Below are 16,601 nucleotides of genomic sequence, written 5' to 3' on the forward strand. Positions count from 1 at the left end.
CATCTCATATATACACACACTGTATACATTTTAGAAACTATTTTAGAAGTAATTCCTTTTATTTAGTAACTCTACACAACGGGTTGAGTTGATATCTCGATACAGCAAAGAGCCATTCTTTTATTGCTGAAGAGCGTGGTGGTTTCCAGCCACAGTCCGCCACATCCATCTTGGCCGCAGCGAGACCACCAGCTGGGGGACGATGACCTCATCTTATGCACAACTCCAGTGCTGAGGTATCATTGAGAGGTAGCACGGGCTTGTGGTCGAAAAAGGCTGGAGAAATGGCAGAGCAGAAAATGTTTAACCTCTGGGGCAGAGGTCCCAAATGATGTGAAGAAATGTGGCAATAACATTGTCATACACTAAATTTGATTTGGCTTCTGAGGAGAAATACAAGGCCCATGAGTATGTTTGTAGTGTATCATTTGTTGGCTTGGACATATATATATATATATGTATATTTAATATATAAATCCTGTTAATCGCAAAACAGCTAGCATATCAGCTTCCATTGCTTTCTTAGAGTTATACTGGCTATAGCTTTGCATTTGCATCACACATCTCCTCACTGTTGATGAGGGGCAGTTGCCACTTATAGCGCCATGACAAAGTTTGACTTTGCAGTGCTGTACAAAGTGGGTCACATACAGAACGTGGGAGGGAACATTCCGCAACTTGGCCGCCGTTTAATAAACACATTGAATGGATAAAGGCATTACCCATCGTGGATATTCCGTTTTTGTTAATGGGATGGCAAATAGGCAACATGGAATGAAGGGAGGAAGCGGTGCGCGCCACGTCACTGTGGTTTCCAAGGGCTCCCGCTGTCACTTGAACGGATTGTTTCCATGGTTACAGACAACACAAAGGCGAGACTACGAGAGAGTGAGGACAATGTCTTACCAAGGGTTTACCGGCCTTCTTTCTAAGGAGGAGCGGGACTTCGGCGACATGAGAAACGCCGCTGCAGAGTTTTACCGAGTTAACAGAATCCCCCAGGAGATAGAGAGGGCTCTGAACGAGATCTTCTTCCACGGGCCCGGAGACGTTCACGGTTACCTGGTAGGAGGTCTGTGTGCTGCGCGTGAAGTTATGCTAATGCTAACTTCAATTCATCTACATTGCCGACAGCAACGTTTAACACCAGGTTAGGTTGGTTAGCCGGATACTTTGCTAGTTAACTAGCTATTGCACTTGTACCTGGCATTTACCTGATTTAAGAATGTTCCTATGTATTGAAATGGGCATGAACCGTCAAGTGAAATAAAACAAATTGGCAAAGTGGCTTTCTGACATTACTTCAAATTATTGTTCTCTCTGTTTTCCGTCATGCTAATGCTAGCTTCATTTCCACATTACCGACAGCAACGTTTAATACCAGGTTAGGTTGGTTAGCCGGATACTTTGCTAGCTAACTAGCTACTGTACTCGTACCTGATAATAACTACTCATATTCACTGAAATGGGCATGAACCCTCAAATAAAATAAAACAAATTGGCTTTCTAACATTACTTCAAATTATTGTTCTCTCTGTTTTCCATCATGGTTAACTTACACACTATATTTTCCACCCTACATCAACTTGCACTACACCACCTAATTTAGCTAGCTTAATTAGTTAATTAGCTTTTGGGGGGAGTTTTCCTTGTGGTGTTGGATACTGTACACCAGTGGTTCACAACCTTTTTCTGAAGGGACCCCTATTTTTGTATATATGCATTGTATATACACTGACGACCCCCACTGCCCCCCACCCACATACAATTACCAAAAAAGGGGGGAAAAGTAGCCTACCTCTTTTGAAATATCTTTATGTATATTTCATTATATTAATAGCAAAACAACAATAACAGCACATAACAGTTAACTGTACAATTAACCTAAATAGTGAACTTAATACCTACAGAAAGTTTGTGTAAAACTGAAACTGAAAAGAAATTAATTAAATACATGTATATTATATTCTATACATGTATATTATAGTCTAAATTACTAATTTATATTTTTAGGTGCTTGCTAATCAAGAGCGTGAGTTCTGAAACCAGCCTGTAATGATGACAATAAGGCTCAAAGGCTGAAGGAATCAAATAACTTCAGGAGTTCAGGAGAAAATATACCTCATAATTTTTTTTTTTTTTTACCATTAACTGTCACTTTAGGCAAATCACTTTACAAACCTCTCTGCACCACCAATGATCAGTCAACTGAAGGGAAAGGAGGTTTACGATGCGAGAGGACATCTATCCACTGAGGCGGAGGTCTTCTGCATCGTCTGCAACAAGGAGAAGGTAAACCTCATGAGTCAAATTTTGCCCTTTTGCCAACAGACACAACCTTTCCTCGTAAAAATCAGCTCACGATTACAATATCGTTTTCTAAACTGCTTGGACTTCTGACAATTTCTCATGTGGCAGATTATGAATATTCAGGTCAGTGTATGCGTTAAGCGTAACGATTTAACAGATGAAGGTCTAACAAAGGAGATGTGATTCATTAGTGATCTGCTGATGGTTTGAGATGACAGCGAGGGGGCCTCTTCAAACATGCAGTAGGCTCCTGATGTGAAGAGGCAGCCAGGGGGCAGGAAGCGAGCAAAGAAGGTAGCAATCAGAAGACAGAACATGACCCCTGACCCTTGTCATTTCACTTTTTACATTATCACAACAGCCAGAAAGATGAGATGTGACACCATGAGCAGAGGTTACTGAGGACACACACCTAGGGCGTAGCCAATAGGCACGCATCAACGTTATGATCTTTAGCTGTGAGCTCGGAACTACCCACAAAGACCTAACAGAGGATTTCAGGCAGCACTCAGGCTTATATGTGGTTAGCAGGTCAGAAATATAGTCAGTAACAGATCCCATACAGTATGTACCTTAAAGATGATCATTAAAATCTTAACACCTACTCTGAAAGATACAGGCAACCAGTGTAGAGATGCTTGGGGTTATATGCATTCTTCTCTTGGATCTTGTGAGTAGTTTTGCTGCAGTATTCTCAACCAGTTGAAGCTTGTAAAGGTTGTATTGACAGGAGTGTAGAGAGTTTCAGTAATCCAATTTACATGTAATAAAAGCATGGATTACAGTTTTGCTTTGTCTATAAAAAATGTTTCGAAATGTCACACTGCTTACTGCAGGTCATGTGGTAGGTGACTGTGTCAGTAGTGCAGTATCTGGAAAAAACTATGCTAATGCTAATATGCTTCAGCACAAACATGCACCTAGTGTCCTGTTTGGATTTGTTTCTGGAGCACACATGCATGTACTGTATTTGTGTGGAAGTTGGGAGGATGTTGCTGCTGCTAGTCAACCATGTCATTCATAACAACTGTAACGATTTTGTGGCAGATTGCTTGTTGTTATCCTTTTGAAGATGCTTTTCCCCTCTTTTGGTGTTCAGAGCATGTCCTCGGCTGCCGTCTCCAGCCACTTTGGGCCTAAGGAGACTTCACTGGACGGGAAAGCAAAGAGTCAGGTGAGGGCTGACCATGTGATGACTGCTGTCCAGTGGATCAATGAACCCCTGAACAACATGCTGAAGGGCCAAAATCCCTGTGACCAATCAGAAGTCGACCAAATACTCAGGTAGTGTTCGACTGTTCTATTCAAGTTACTGTGGAGGGTTGTAAATGCTGCTGGAGAAATGTTTACATCCTGAATAATAAGAATAATACATTCTGGAGGAAACCAAATACATTCTTTTTGCATTAGGATCCAATGGGGTCACGCGTAGTTATCTGTGTGTTGACATCCTGGAGTGGGGTCATGCAGAGGTTAATGCTTTGCACTTGTTTGCATATTGTCACAGCCTATCACGTCATCCCGATGCACTGAGCTCCTCTTATTGGTTGCTTTTGCATCACGTCTCATGACCTACTAGAAAAGCTTAATGGGCTACTATGCATCAGTATGGCTGGGGGGGTGGACAATTTATATTGTATTTCCTGTGTTACGTCCCACCCTTTGGTGTCTCCTAATGGGACTAACAAAAACACCGACCCAATCAACCACGGTGAGACACCTTTAAAATATGAGCTATGGAATTTATGACATAAATACATACAAACGACCACTAAATAAAGACAACCAAAAAGGCACAAAGTCAAAACAAAAGCTACACATAAATCCCAGGCTGTGTGGCAGCAAGCCTAGTAGTCCCCATGCCAGAAGCCTCTCTTCTGATGCTGGCTAGGATCTTTTATGAACATGCCCAGGCCAGGTGCACCTCACTGGGCAATCAGGATGTAGCACACCTGGGCAGAGCGAGAGAGGGCAGAAGAGGGAAAAGGGACAAACAGTACCGGGAAACACGTACAGCTGTAACAACCTGTCTTGCAATGGATTTAAATTTGGTCTACAGGCAGTAGAAATATTTTACGCAGCGTTACAAGTCACATCTTACATTAGTTGTAGTAAATTAGTTTAGATAGATAGATAGAGTACTTTATTATTATATTGTATCCCAAAATTGCAGTTTTAGTCTGATATGTACTGTGTGTGCTATGCTATAAGGCTGCATCCTTAAGCAGAAACGAGGGCTGTTAAATTGACACCTACATGAAGTCTACAGCAATGTAGTCTAGATTCCAACACATGCTTCTAGCAAGAAATTGCATTCAGTTTTTGTTTGAGGTTATGCGCCCCATGAAATACCTTCGTCGCAGTCAGCCTTCCTCAGAGCTCATTGTTTTTGTGACCCAAAGTGTTCTGTTCTGCAACTGTGCAGCAATTTCTTCATGGCCCGCTACCTGGAGGAGAAAGACACCCGGGACAAGGAGAAGGAAGAGAGTCCTTCATCAGCCGGCGAGCCTGAGGTGGTGCTTCCTTCTCCCCTGCCTACACATGCTAAAGACAAGAAGAGTGTTGATAAGGGTAGGATAGTGACTGGTTGTGCGACAGTACTACTTCATGTTTGGTATCAATATTCTAAAATCTTGTCACCTGCAGCCAAATACTAAAACTAAACAAGAGATCTCTAATGGAGAAAATGTATTATAGAAACAGTTAACTAATTGGTTACTATTTGTTGCTTGATAAAATGTAGGATTTGTATCTGTACTGTTTTTGATATTTTATGCCTTTGATATGGATGACAACAATGTCAGTTACAACATAATGTTTCGGTAATGGTAATAATGGTTTCATACAAGATGAGCTTTCTACCATACCAAATACCGGACCTTCACAGTCTTAAACTCCAAAGAACTAAGTCAGGTTTGAGCATGAATAGTGACTTTGTGGCTTAAAGATATATTTTCACAGTTCAAAAGTTTTTCTCTCTGTTTAGGGGCCAGCACCTCAATGCTAAGGGCTTGGACTTTAAATGACATAACATTGTCTTCCAGACCTGTATCTATTCTGATCTCTAGGCTAAACCATTGTCTTTTCCCTTCTACCCCCACTTTCACTGATATTATCACGAAGACCACATTGCAAGAGAAATCTGTATTTTGTGCTTCAGATGCTTGATTTTAGAATTTCTCGGTCAATTTCGGTTTCATTCACAAAGACGTGAATGTAAATAAGCTGGACCCTAAGTATTTGAGGAGTTTGAAGCATATGACCTCAAGTGCAAATGATTTGCTGTGACACTAACACACTGAAAACACTGAAACTGGCTTCCCCTTGTAAAAGCCCATTCTAATTAGAGTTTTTGTCATCTGATGTGAGCGCTTAAGATGGTGCTGGAGTTAGTTTCAATTTCAATTTTCTCATGAAAAGACAAAAACCAACAGGAAACTCATCTGTATATCAGTGTTGTCTGCATATCCAAATAGCTTGATGTATGTTATTCCTCTGTGCCATAGAGCTCCATTGTCTATTTAATAACACATGAAAGTACCTCACCATTGCATTGGGTGAATACAACCCTAATTGCTGACACTTTTCACTCCAAGGTCAAAGGTCCCTGTGACCTCAAAATCAACTTGAGAAACACGTTTTTGGCCATAATTCAAGAATTGATGCGGTAATTATGACACACAGATGTTTAATGGGATACAATGATGAAGTGGGACATTTTTTACCCAAAAGGTTCAATCTCAACTTCATGGTGACATCATAATTTCCTGGAAAAAACCCTCTTTGGCCATTATTCAACACCATAACTCAGGAACAGAAGGGGAAACTGTGACCATATTTCACAGTTGGTCGGACACCGATTAGGTGACACTTTTGACTCAAAGGTCAAAGGTCACTGTGACCTCAAAATAGATTTTTAGCCATAATTTAAGACTGAACCGGACAATTCCAGATTTCACACACACACACACACACACACATGTTGACTGGGACGACACAATGAGTCAACAACAACCAGCACAGTGCGGGCTTTCCTCCATCTCGTCCATTACTGCCTTTCACTTCCTGCCTCGTCCTGAATCACGTGACCGCAAACGACGTGTTGGAGCACGCCGAGTCTCACCCACAGCTCACAGAGAGGCTTCGCATCTAAATATGCCAGGAGAAAACAAAAGCGGCACATTTAGTGTCGCTATACTCTATAAGAATCCATCTTTACATAGTAACCAAGTGCATGTGTACCTGTGTAGCCAATACATCCTTGACTCACTTGACTGGTTGGTGGAGGCATACGACCGCTAGGCGGTAATTCTAGTGTTTTGCTTACATCACAGGCAAAAAGAGCAACACTGCAGAGAAGCCATTTCCTCCAGCAGAGCCACCCGAACCAGTTCTGCCTGGGAGCTTGGCCATTGGCTCTGTGTCTCTGGCTGTGGCCAAAACTGGGGCACAAATACAGGGCATCCCTCTCTACAAACACATAGCAGCTCTGAAGAACAGAAAGGTTAGACCACACGAGCACAAACACACACATTCACACAAACACTACACTGGGAGCAACATGTAATGATGTCTCAAACAAATTCATTCAGGTTCCGACACGGTTTCACATCCCTGTCTCCTTGGTAACTCTGCTGAGCTGTGGGAAGAATTCTCCTGGAAAACTGAGTTTACTGGAGGAAGTCATCCTGATCCCCAAAGCGGGACAACGAGTCAAACAAGTACTCTTCAATCACATCTCTGTGTAGTTGTTGCATGTTCTATCTGCCTTTGGCCCACACCTTCGAGTTTGCAGTTGGTGTAGCCTGTTCACTGTATAAAGTTAGTGTTCCTTTGCTTCCTTTGTTGTTGCTATGATGTGGTATATTATTGGTGAGGCACCTCAGTTAGTCTACACTCGATTTTCACTATAGCATTTATTAAAACGCACTGAACTATGAACTTTTCAACAGATCATCACAATGACCCTTGAGTTACAAAAGGAGATGATGAGAATAATGAACACTTCAACAAAAGCTGGGGTGAGGGACATTGCTATTTATTCACTGTAACAACAGGAACTGAGTTCGCACAGGTTTTTATGAGAGCACTGAATGTAAAAGGTGGAGGCAGAATTTGAGGCTTTTTCTCTTGCCTCTGTCAGCTTTCCTAAAAGATACGCACAAAGAAGGTGATTTGTATTCGATTTTCATGCCTGATCGTAAAATTAACTCAGGTATGCTGGCCTGGAGGCATATTAAAGCATTCAATACTTCTCCTATTTACATTTTCCTTCATGCAGCATTTGTACTGTATACAGTTATCTCCTGCACTGTTCAATGACCCCTAGCACTTGCATTCATAGTGTGAACAGTGGAGGAGGTGGGTGGAATGCACTTGTCATCTAATAATGACAATGACAACTGTCTCATTCAAACCTATGAATAAAAACTCACTCACTCACACATGAAGCTTCAGCTAGGCTACTTTTCAACAGATGTACCCAAAGAGGAGAGATGTAAAGAACATTGTAGGTTAATTGTGGTCGGTTGTGTAAAAGCATAATACATAGATGCTGTTGACAAGGTGAATGGTGTCTTTGCTCCGAGGCCACCCAGGCAATTCTGTGTGACAATGGAGCGTTGGCTGGGAGCTACGAGCGACCTGAGCAGCCCCTGGATCTGATCGCTGAAGCCTGCGCTAACTTTGGACTGGCACTGGGAACAGAGATCCATTTAGCAATAAACTGCGCCGCCCCTGAGCTAATGGACTACGTAAGTTGACGAAACGCAGCGGGCTGGCTTCGTGTGTGAGCCAAGGTAGTTCGGAGTCCTTGCGTAGGAACCCTTGTGTAAATTAATTCTGTGTGCATACAGCCGAAGAGGTCAGTTCATATGCAAATACAGTATACGCACATCTGAGTTTGTTTTCTCCTTCTTTTCCTCTCAGGCCAAAGGAAAGTATGAAGTTGCAACAGGAGTTCTGAAGTCTCCAGATGAATTAGTGGATATGTACCAAACCCTCATCGGCAAATACCCAGCAGTGGTGGCCTTAATCGATCCATTTAGGAGAGAGGTAACTTCAAAACCTTATCATTCTTTCATTCTACAAGTTCATGTACATAGACAGTATTGTTCATATTATTAAGTATTCAGTTATTACAAAAGTATTCCAAATGTGCTGCCATCTCTTGTCAGAGAATACTTTGATAATGGTCTATAGGGACAGAACTTTCTGCTGATGTTTACGCTCACAAGGTTGTAATACCATGTCTGACTAGCTTGAACTAGCTTGCAACCAGGAGTTCACATCGGGATAGTCTCGCATAGCCAGACCTGTCTCCCCACTTTGGAGACAGGTCATAGGATGGGGGGGGGGGCCTACCTATACTTTAGTTCTGGAGGAGCTTACTGGACCCGTTAAAACCACGGATTTTGAAAACAGTAACGCGCAGTCAGTGGAAGGGGTGGAGAATGGCGACAGACTTATCCCTGCAGCCTACATCCGGTGAGTCAGACTAACACAGAGGTAACCTGTTGACAGGCTGACTAGTTAGTTTTAGAGCATCTGTCGCCATAGTTGCAGATGTGGCCTTGCCTTTAAGGAGCACGCCCTGGTTTACCGCAAACAACTTGTATTCAACACCACATGTGACTGTCACCAACATATCTTGTTCTACTAGACGCGTCCCGTGTACATCAAACTTTTATGAATTTCCATTAATTGCAAGCAGAGCTCTGTGTAGATAGAACTCCTGTAGTTATTTGGTTTATGTCTGTTTGTGAGGCTGACTGATGTGTTAGATATACTGTATGCGTTCACATGCATATGTATGAGTGTTTGCACGCCATGTTCCTCGCTCAAATGTGCGCCCTTGTTCCTGTGTATGTGCGTTCGTGCTCTGTAAGGACGCAGACCAGTGGGAGAAGCTGAGCAATGTGATCGGAGACTCCTGTTCGCTGCTCTCTGACGTCACGTACAAGCCAAAGGCCCCGCGCCTCCTGGGAGCCAGAGGTCACATTTTAAAACACGTCCACGAGACGACAGTCAGCGATTTGAGCCGCGTCACATCAGAGCACCAAGGTAACAGGATCCATGCTGGGTGGGAAAAAGGTAGCGGTACTACTTTTCCACTCAACTTCCACAGGAGGAACACAGCACAGAAACAAAAGTCTTTGATGAATATATATGAAACGTATTTGCTGTTTCAAGCTTTCAGTTTGACCAGGTGTGCCAATCAATTTATTTGTCACGTGCAATCATACAAGGTACAATTACAGCGGAATGCAATCCCACCAGTTCCTTCAGTTTGCCCATTAAAAAGAGTGTAATGCAGTGACTTCATTTAGGATCCTAGTGGCCCGAGGGTAGAAGGTCTTTCTGAGCCTCTCAGCGCTGGCTTGGTGTATCCGGTACCTTCTTCCAGACTGTTATCCGGGGCGGTTTGGATCCTTAAAGATTCTCTTCCCTTATTCTTGCGGCGCCTGTTGTAAATATCCTTCAGACAGGGTAGAGCACCGCCTATTGTGCGTTCAGCTGAACGAACCACTCTTTGCAGGGCCTCTCTTTGAGAGCCTGCCTACTCAAAGGTACTTCCATAAAGACACCTGCTGTGTGGAAAAAGCCCGAAATGAAACTAGATCTGTAGTAGTTCAGTCAGGCATGTTTTGTTTTTTTTACAGTATTTTCCATACTATGGAATGACCAACCAGGCAGTCCATATAAACAAATTTAGTGCTCAATCTTTCTAGTAATTGAACTGTTGCGTATGGTCGTGTGCTCAGAGACAGGTCTGGGTTACACAGATGCTAATGTTATTGTTGCAATAGTCCTTAAAACCTTGATGAGAGTGTCCTGACTGAAATACCGTTGTTGAAGCCATGGTAACCTGAGCTGCATTTAGGTGTAATCAACTGAAGGAGATGGCCTTCATATATTCTACGAGCACTTTGTGGATGATAGATACCTCCAAGAAACACACCCAGTAGAGGCTTTGCCTTATTGGCAATCCATAACTGCATTAATCAGTAATGAAAGTAATAGATTACTTAATGCACGTGGCTTTTAAGAGTGGATATTATCCTCCGGGCTAAAACCTTCATATCGAGTAAACGCAGACATCAAGTTCTCCACTGTCCTGCTGTATATTCCAAACACTCACACCAGCCACCACTCACAAGCAGGAGCGTGGGTTGTTTTGTTCATGTTAGAGTGTTTGCCTTCTACACTACACGGGTCAGAGACTCTTACGTCAAGGAATTGACCATTTATAGCGAATGGTTGTACAGTTACATGTTGTCTTACATGAACAGTAAATCAAAAAATACCAAAAATGTAGCAAATGGGGAGGAGGTCAGGGTAGTGGAGGGAGCTGCGGCTGCAAACAGTGTCGGCAGAAGGTATCGGCACACTATACGTCTGCATGAATGTGACTGGACATTACTAGTCCAGTTACTAGTTGATGTTGACACATGAATGAAGCAGCTGATGTGTGCTGAAGCATGACTTCACAGCCCGAGCTAAAAGCTTCATCCATACGTCAGGTTATAGGTTAATATCAAAAAAGCCACTTATTTTTCATCTGTGAAATATTGCTCCGATGGTGGATTGCTATCCATGCTAATTATGCGTGTGTGTGTGTGTGTGTGTGTGTCTGTCTCTTCACCTGTTGACCTGCCAGGTTCAGTGTTAATGGGGACAACGTGCAGCGAGCCCTGTGGCGATGCCTCTTTGCCAGACATAGTAAGTCTTATTTCCGTCTTTTTCATTTTTGCGTTTCCAGCTTCACGTCATTTGTCTGATCAGGGAGCAGTCCTGCATCACTTCTACCACATTATGTTTGTTCAACAGTCTCTCAGAGTAGGAAACCTTGTTTCAAAGCAGCAGCCATCGGCAGTAATGATGCGTTGCGTGCTCAAACCACAAACCATCCGCCCATCCATCACGTTCGACAACATTGCATGAAACTCAAAAGCCCCACTGATAAATCAGACTCCTTAAAAGTGTTGATTCCGATTTTCACGTTGCTCTCCCCCGTTTGATTAACATTAAAGTGGCTATAATCAATATTTTTTAGGATAACAACGTATCAAATGTGAGAGACGTTGCCAGTAGCGATAACCCTACTGTCACAGCTGTGATGGCAGGGTGTTGGCAGAACGGGGAAATGCAGACACAGGGGCAGAACTTGATGCAGGTAAAAAGGTTTATTGGCAAAACCAGGGGGACAAAGACTTAAAGGGTGGTGAAGCAAGCAGTGGTCAAAACCGGGAAAGCAGTCCAAAAGGGCAAACAAAACCGACAGGGAGCAGGCAAGAATCAAAGTCCAAAAAACAGTGGGAACACTGGGAACACGCAGGGGAAACAGGGAGCCAGGACAGGTAACACACAGCAATAACATACAACGAACTGGCACTGGAGAGAGGGAAGCACACAGACCACATAGAGAAGCAAGGTGGGGACAATGAGGGGCAGGTGAAACTAATCAGGACAGGTGCAGACAATCACACAGGCGGGAAAACACACAGAGGCAGGAAGTGGAGTTGTCAGAAACGAGAGGCGAGGTACGTAACAAACTAAAGCAGGAAACATGAAACATAAACGACTTAACTAAACGCACACAGGAAGCAAACTGTGACACCTACAGAGAGCGGTCACGTAAATCTGCAGCTCCCCCCTCGGCTTTACGGAGCTTTGCAGAGAGTTTCAGCTCTTTGTTTAGCTGTCGGGCCCACAACTTTACTGTTTTCGTTCACTCTCGCCACTCTCATGGGGTCATGTCAGCCACAGCAGGCATCTGTTTTCAGCAACAACAACAACAAAAAAAAAAGCTGTACACCTTCTTCACCAAACAGGCCCAGTTAGTGACAAGCTGCTGAACATAGTGGAGCATTTAGCAGCTAAAGACACAGGTGTTTTACTCTCAGGAGTTGGTGGAGACCAAAGACAGAGCTGAATATTTGACTCAGATGGACACAAATGCCACTTCAAATGAATGATCACGTTGTGCTCACAGTGACAAAACGTCTGCAATTGAGGGTTAAAGTCTAAAGATGCCCTCGCTCTGAACAGATGCTGCAAAAAAAATGTTTGCATCTATTTAATGTGCAGGCACCATTTGATTTTCAGCCCAAAAAATCGGACCATTTCATTTCTGCAGATTCGTGGTTATGATTTTTCTTTTCCAAATGTCTCCAGTCAGAACGAAGTGTCCACAAACTTGCAGCAGCTTTGACCTTTTTTGCAGTTCTCCCTCACCTCAACCATGTGGCAAAAGGGGCTGCCTTTGCCCGAATTGTTCCACACAACTTTTGATGGAACACTCTCCGTAGGTAGATGGACGCCATGGCAATTACACAACCATCTCTCTCTAGCCGGAGGGTAGATCTGTGCTGTGCTGAGTGTTCTTGTAGACGTCACTGCACACGCTCAGAGACGTGGTTTTTAATATTTTCTACTTAAGGAATATGTCGACCAAATGCGAACATGTGGCTCTTTTAATAATCATTACTGGACAACAATGCCGACTTGTAAGAGAAACATGTTGTTGTTTTTGGTGTCTTCAGGGGGGTTGTTGATAATAGTAAAAAGATTAAAATAAGGAGAGGGATGTGCCGATTGAATACTCAGTATCGGTCCGACACTGGCGGAGAAAAATCCGATATGATCCATCGGCCTAAGCTATCATATGCATGCTTCACTAAACTAAACTGTGTCAGGAGTAACACAGGTGAGCCGCATGTGTCATGTGTCAGCAGCGCTGTCGTCATGTCGTCATTTTAAGCTCAGGGAAGAAAAAAAGCTCAATAGCAGAGTGCAGTTTATGCAATGCGAGTGTTTCAAGGGCTGGCAGCAGCGTCAGAAACTTGAACCTGATCAAACCCTTTTACACGCACTTCAGCCCTAAAGGTTACAAGTGATGGAAACTTTAGAGCTTGCGCTGTCTGGACTCTTAGATATGTTTGTTTGTTTTTTGGTATCAGGTGAAACAGCCTGGAGTTTCAGTTCAGAGCGCCTTAAGATGCCACGTGTACCGCACTGTCCGTAACTGAGTTGTGTTGTGGGCTCTGTATGTCTTCCTTTAGGGGAGTGGAGTTGTTAGTTTTCAGATTCGTTGTTAGCTGTGTAAGAGAGGGAAGAAGACGGCACCGGAGTGCTATTGAGCCAACCCGAAAAATAACACAAACATTATCCTTTAACCTTAATGAATCGATGAAAGCAGTCATTAGTGGCAGCCCTTGTCACCATCAGTGTAAATTCCTACATACCCAGAACACCACACCACCTTTAGCTGCCTTCATTCCCGCCAGACTGACACACACCTCAGTGAAGAAATAAAACTGCAAACTCATCAGTGTGAGCCCAAAGACAGTGTCCTGGTTCCTGCCTCCGTCCCTTCGGTGGCGTCGCACCTTCCCTCAGCACCAGCCTCTGTGTCACAGTGTGCCGCTCTTCTTCTTCTCCTCCTCCTCCTCCCTCAGGCTGTGGGTCTGGGCCTAGACTATGTCAAACTGGGAGGTCTGTGCGGCGCTGAGAGGATGACTAAATACAACCGGCTGATTTCTATAGAGGAAGAATTGGCCCAACAGGGAATCCTGGGTAGGTTCTTTATACTCCTCCCTTGTCTTTTATTTATTTATTTATTTTTTTAGCCAGACAGAGAAAAAGGAGGCCAGACAAAGCCAGAGAGAGAGAGAGAGAGAGAGAGAGAGAGAGAGAGATAGTCATGCCTGGGCTTGAGAACACATCTCTCTCTCTCTCTCTCTCTCTCTCTCTCTCTGTGTTGATGTGAAAGGAAACTGTGTGTGAGGAATCATACAAATGTGTGTGTGTGTGTGTGTGTGTGTGTGTGTGTGTGTGTGTGTGTGTGTGTGTGTGTGTGTGTGTGTGTGTGTGTGCGCGAGTGGAAGAATGAAAGGCCCCTCCCTTGGATCTGTTAATTGGCTGCCTAATTACACACAGGGGGACAAATACTTTCCCATCTGACATTTCCAAACAGCAGGCGGGGGACACCGGAGGGTTAATGAGAGACGAGTACATGTCTTTGCGTAATCTATTCCCATCATGAGAAGTGAACATGTTTATTGGTTGTGATGATGAGTGTTCAGCGCTCAGTGCGCTTCAGCAGAAACCTCAAACCAGTCCAGTTACCCGAGGCATCAGTGGTCAAGCTTTTGTCCGTTTCACTTTTCATTTCAATTATGTTGTCTCGTCCACAGCCTTCAAGGAGAAGCACCCCCCTCCACTGTTCACTGAGAAACCCACAGGAGCAGGCCACGACCGCGGAGAGGCCTGAAAACATGACTTGCTTTCAAAATTAAATTCTGCTGACTTCACTTACTTGCCAGGTGTCAGGCTTTCGCTTAGAAAAACTCGCTGAGCTGATTACAAACAAAGTGCATTCATCCAGTGTTACCGTACAGCACGTTACACGCATACACAGGCCATGTTAGCCATCACCGCCACAAAAAGATCCAAGCACAGCAGCACTATGGAACTACTGTGGAAACAGTAGAGATCCGGGTCATCATTTCATGTGACTGCTGCTATTTACAGGATGTTTTTTTTCTTCTTTTTTTTTTATGAATAATGTTTTGAACAATATTTTTTTGGTTATTCAGTTTCGAACCGTTTCAAATCTTTTATTCTGGTCATGGTAGAAAAACACAGAATACCACTCATCCACTTGTATATGTTTAACATTTCATTGGCAGGGTGTAGATTAATGCAGTTATTTTAATATCCGCAGCTCTAAAAAGGCAGGTTCACCTCACCCACACTTCATTCACACTGACTGAATCAAATCCTCTAACCTTACATCACAGTTGGATGGCCGCGTCTTCATGTCGTATGTTTATAAAGGACGATGCTGATCTGATCTGATTTAAGAGTTCATTGGGTTGCGTTGGCCAGTGGAAGACACACACACACACACACACACAGAGCCGCGTCAGTTGTTGTCCGACAGTGCCTTCCTCCCGTCTGTTCTGGACTCCCCTTCATAGCCGGTCAGCACCCTCACTGACCCCTCTCATGGCTCCTCAGTCCCTGGAGGAAATGATTCTGTCAGTGTGTGTATAAAAAAAAAAGAAAGAAAGAAAGAAATAAAGAGAAAAAAACCCAGGAAGGTGTGGAAGAGCATCCAACCGGCCCGCACGCAGCACATAAAAAAAAAAGGCTGCTTGTACGTGGTGGGGGAATGGAGGAGCTTCACAAGTGCTTTGTGTACCAGCCCCATATATCAATGGACCTGTCAAGTGAGTTATCCCTCATTCATGGCTCTTTTTTCTATTAAACAGACCAGAATCAGGCCAGAATGACACGGCCCCCGCTGACACTACAATGGTCCCTGCTTAACTCTTTGAGGCAGGAAATGGAAAAATTTAGACTGGAGATGTTGATAGAAGGCCACACATTCCATTTGTTTCTTCATGGTTTTTGCATGAAGTTCTAGGTTAATTTCTATGTAATACAATTGCTTCATTTTTCTTTCTTCAATTAAATAACAAATGTTGAACAACAGATGTTCTAATTCTTCCAGGTTCATTTCTATATGTCCTCTGTTGCCGGCAGCTTATGCTCAGTGTTGCTGTAAAACGTCGGGGGAGTGAAGACAACCTCTAATCAATGAAACGTGCACACACAAAAGTGAGGCCGGAACGCAGAGCGGCGCCGAGGCTGAGGCTCCCCCGGCAGGCAATTACTGTGTTTGGGGAAAATAAATGAAATGACTAACAAAATAGGTCAAATTAAGTGTTTCCTAGACACACTAAAAGGACCTCCCTAATTGCCGGTCCCTGAGAGGGACAAAAATACAAAAACAACAAAACATTATATTGTATCGGCCGATGATGAGAGGGGAAAAGACGGAGTGGCTGACGGAAGAAAAGGAACACAGCGTGGTTTGCGTAATTACATGTTTTGCCTCGATCGGTGGTGTCTCTACCATCCGTCAATCAACAGCAGCGAGTCCGGCGGCTGGAGCAGATAGGGGGAAGGAATTGAGCCGGCCATTGACTTTGTTTCTGCCGAGGGAAGGAAGAGGGGAGACGACAGATCCAAAAGACACTCGCCTCACTCCTCCTCCTCTGAATCAAAGACCGTATTGTATGTTGGCGTACTATTGAATTGTGCCAGGGCGGCCTCGGCTAGAAGAACCTCATTAGATATGGAGGATATGAGAAGGCGGAGACATAAATCAATACAGAGGCCTTCTCTCCTTTTCTTTTCTTTTTTCATTTTACTCCTACTCAAGCAGTTCGACCACTCACCGACACTTCATCCTCGCACGTCCTCATGCTACTTTTGTCATG

The 16,601-nt window shown here is 43.7% G+C and overlaps 2 protein-coding genes across 3 annotated transcripts in view; one reads left to right on the top strand and one right to left on the bottom strand.

Annotated features, from left to right (window-relative positions):
• The first annotated feature begins 897 nt into the window (after positions 1–897).
• eno4 (enolase 4) lies at positions 898–14,609 on the top strand. The gene is given in 14 exon segments (XM_070916560.1): positions 898–1,065; positions 2,164–2,292; positions 3,410–3,594; positions 4,736–4,881; positions 6,645–6,814; positions 6,903–7,031; positions 7,263–7,331; positions 7,899–8,063; positions 8,239–8,364; positions 9,198–9,372; positions 10,970–11,031; positions 13,770–13,887; positions 14,508–14,548; positions 14,550–14,609. Coding segments are annotated over 14 exon segments (1,743 nt in total).
• shtn1 (shootin 1) overlaps positions 14,349–16,601 on the bottom strand; it is a 32,138-nt gene continuing 29,885 nt past the window's right edge. For both annotated transcript variants that reach the window (XM_070915841.1, XM_070915839.1), the window contains exon 16: positions 14,349–15,336. In XM_070915841.1, coding sequence (XP_070771942.1) covers positions 15,320–15,336 — 17 coding nt within the window. In that variant the 3' untranslated portion in view covers positions 14,349–15,319. The remainder of the gene's footprint in view (positions 15,337–16,601) is intronic.

Source organism: Enoplosus armatus, chromosome 12, assembly GCF_043641665.1.
Source record: "Enoplosus armatus isolate fEnoArm2 chromosome 12, fEnoArm2.hap1, whole genome shotgun sequence".
Classification (NCBI taxonomy): domain Eukaryota; kingdom Metazoa; phylum Chordata; class Actinopteri; order Centrarchiformes; family Enoplosidae; genus Enoplosus; species Enoplosus armatus.